The following is a 3,142-nucleotide window of genomic DNA, read 5'->3' on the forward strand; positions in this document are numbered from 1 at the left end:
GTACTTTGTGATCAACAAACAAACTTCGGGCTGCACGATAAATCGCATGTGATTGTCATGCGCATCTCGTCAGTAAAGCCGGTTCTGTGAACGGTAAATCTCCATCACGTGCTTTCAGATGGAGTGGCATTTAATACACAGAGCCGTAGATCACTGTAATATCGTGTTCATAATCGCAGATGAGTCACATTCGATTATGAATGTGATATTGCGTAGCTTGTCAGTGTAAGTGTTTTTATTTATGCCATTAATGTTTTTGTTAATACAGCGTATAGCACTAGTCAACTAAATGAATGTAACATGGCAAAGATGAATGCACTTTTGGAAGTTGAATGTAAGGGAAATGTCATTTTGGAATTTCTGTATTTCTGTGGTTTAATGTGATGTTGTTCATGTATGTTCATGATGACATTTTCTTTTATTGTTGTAATTAATTTATAGCATTAACAAGATGACCCGTTGAATTATTTTTGGAGCTATGACTGATTGAATGTATTTTTAGTCCAGTGCCTGCATATAAGATTAGTATTGACCAAGTTCAGAGGCTGTCATATGTGGATCAACTTACTATGTTGTGTATTTTCAACAGTTTCAATATGAAAAATAACTTTTATATTGATTCAAAGGATTTATTGCATTTTGAAGAAAAAAAAAATGTGTCATGGATTTATTGCATTTTGGGGAAAAAATTATAACATTTTATAATAAATCTTTGAAAATCAAAATCTGGATTTGAATTTTTAATGTTATTATAACCTAAAGATGCTATGCGAAAGTTTGAAACAGAAAATAGTGGTTTTCATCTAGCCACTTTCTTGGTAAAGAAAACACATTTTTACTCAAATTAATCAAAATGGATTTATAGCGTTTTGGAACCAAACTCTTCACAAATACATAATAAATAAACACAGTACACATACAAATATTATGTAAACAAAACCTTTTATTTTGGATGTGATTAATCGCGATTAATCGATTGACAGCACTAGGCTACTTCTTTGCAATGATTATTTCTGTAGGTTATATTGATGCGCCAGCAGGTGGCAACACTTGATCATTTTTATAAATGAATCATTTGAATCATTCATTCCGACTCATTTAAAGACATTGATTCATTCAGGAACGAACCACCAACCGTGTTTAGATTGGAGACACTCGACGGTTCGGGATGACTCTGCTTTAGATGATATCTTGTTTCGTTCAAAAATGCGTCAGATGTGGATCTAAATTCCTTTTCGAATTACATTGTTTGTTGTTATTAGGACTTCAGTCAGGTACTTCAGACTCAGAAAAGGGTGACAGATGAAAGATCCGTGTGTATTTACTTATTAACAAGGTACGTATCTTTTGAATTTCACATATTTTGTCTTCATGCAGCAAACCCTGTCTGATAATGGAATCAGTTTTAAAAGCTTCCAGAAATGAGAGAGAGGGAGCAAATCTCATATATATGCTTTGTGTGAGATAAAATGAATGCTTGCCTTACTCATTCAAATTTATCAACAATATGAAGAGACATAAGAAGAAATAAAAGCAAGCAAAGTGATTTGTCAGTGGTGATACTGAGCATCCATTGAGCAAAATCATAATCTCTCCCTTAAACACAAACCCAGAACCAGTCTCCAGTGTCACTGCACAGCTGAAGGCAAATACTGTAAGCCTGCTTTCTGGGTCAGTTCTTAGGGGTGTGAGGCACAAAACACACAAACTTAACCAAAAGTAAATGCTAACTACGATAACAGCAAACTACAAGCCAGATTGGGTAAGCACTAAACTACATGCTGTTAACTAGGCTAATGTGCTAGCAATGTCTTTCTGCTGTTAAGGAGGAGAGCTGGCTCACTTCCCTAACTGAGATAATCTCTTCCTGTTTTGGACACCTTGGCCTCCATCTTGGAGCAGGATGCTTTTTTCCCCCTAAACATGAATTTGTGGTGTGGAGTGTCAAAGCGTGTCAGCGCTGTTGAGAGATCTGTCTAATTTAGTATACAGGTGCATCTCAATAAATTAGAATGTCATGGAAAAGTTAATTTATTTCAGTAATTCAACTCAAATTGTGAAACTCGTGTATTAAATAAATTCAGTGCACACAGAATGAGGTAGTTTAAGTCTTTGGTTCTTTTAATTGTGATGATTTTGGCTCACATTTAACAAAAACCCACCAATTCACTATCTCAACAAATTAGAAGGTGATCAGTTTGTGGCACTGCTGAGGTGGTATGGAAGCCCAGGTTTCTTTGACAGTGGCCTTCAGCTCATCTGCATTTTTTGGTCTCTTGTTTCTCATTTTCCTCTTGACAATACCCCATAGATTCTCTATGGGGTTCAGGTCTGGTGAGTTTGCTGGCCAGTCAAGCACACCAACACCAACTTTGGTCATTTAACCAACTTTTGGTGCTTTTGGCAGTGTGGGCAGCTTCTTTGCTTTTCCACGACATTCTAATTTATTGAGATGCACCTGTATGTATGTTGGTGTAATATATAGGCAGCTCGCTTACCTGTTCCCCATCCTTCTGCACGGGAACTCCATCTGCTGCTGGAGAGAGAAGGAGATAAAAAGTGTAAATTATAGCAGGGTGCTTTGAGACTCAAATAGGAAAAGTATAAGCAGGGCATATATTTTTGTGATTGGAAGAGTAGGTGGCTGTGATATAAACATTTCAAGGATTGTTACAAGATCAGGGAGTGATTTCTTGCAATAAAACACTGTAAACTACATCAATGCAGTCTACAGTACATCTACTGCCTACAATTGTCTCTGTTATAGTAATTAGCGTTTGCTGAGAACTTGGACCTTGTTTATTTGTAATTAATTTTCTCTTAGCCAGTTTAATAGTGTTACTGAGCATAATTGGTTGCACTGTGTGAAACTAAGCTTTATTAAAATGACTCTAACAATGATTATACCTTGCAGTCTACTCTGTATGTGGCAAAATAGTATAGAAATTATATAATGTTTTATAAACATTTAAGAAAGGTGAGCTGTTTAGAGTTTAATGGCTGGTGAACCCACTGAAGCTAAGCAGGGCTGAGCCTGGTCAGTACCTGGATGGGAGACCTCCTGGGAAAACTAGGTTGCTGCCGGAAGAGGGGTTAGTGAGGCCAGCAGGGGGTGCTCACCCTGTGGTCTGTGTGGGTCCTT

General features: G+C 37.0%; 1 protein-coding gene across 7 annotated transcripts in view; it reads right to left on the reverse strand.

Moving 5' to 3' along the window:
• The window catches only part of LOC107749226 (protein FAM131B-like), a 59,967-nt gene that overhangs the window by 39,968 nt on the left and 16,857 nt on the right, over window positions 1-3,142 (reverse strand). For 4 of the 7 annotated variants that reach the window (XM_016564353.1, XM_016564340.1, XM_016564334.1 and 1 more), the window contains exon 2: window positions 2,499-2,536. In XM_016564353.1, the coding sequence (XP_016419839.1) occupies window positions 2,499-2,536 (38 nt within the window). The remainder of the gene's footprint in view (window positions 1-2,498; window positions 2,537-3,142) is intronic. The other 3 variants (XM_016564356.1, XM_016564349.1, XM_016564329.1) reach the window with 1 other exon arrangement.

The sequence above is a fragment of the Sinocyclocheilus rhinocerous genome, unplaced genomic scaffold (genome assembly GCF_001515625.1).
Source record: "Sinocyclocheilus rhinocerous isolate Xijiao unplaced genomic scaffold, SAMN03320098_v1.1 scaffold491, whole genome shotgun sequence".
Classification (NCBI taxonomy): Eukaryota; Metazoa; Chordata; class Actinopteri; order Cypriniformes; family Cyprinidae; genus Sinocyclocheilus; species Sinocyclocheilus rhinocerous.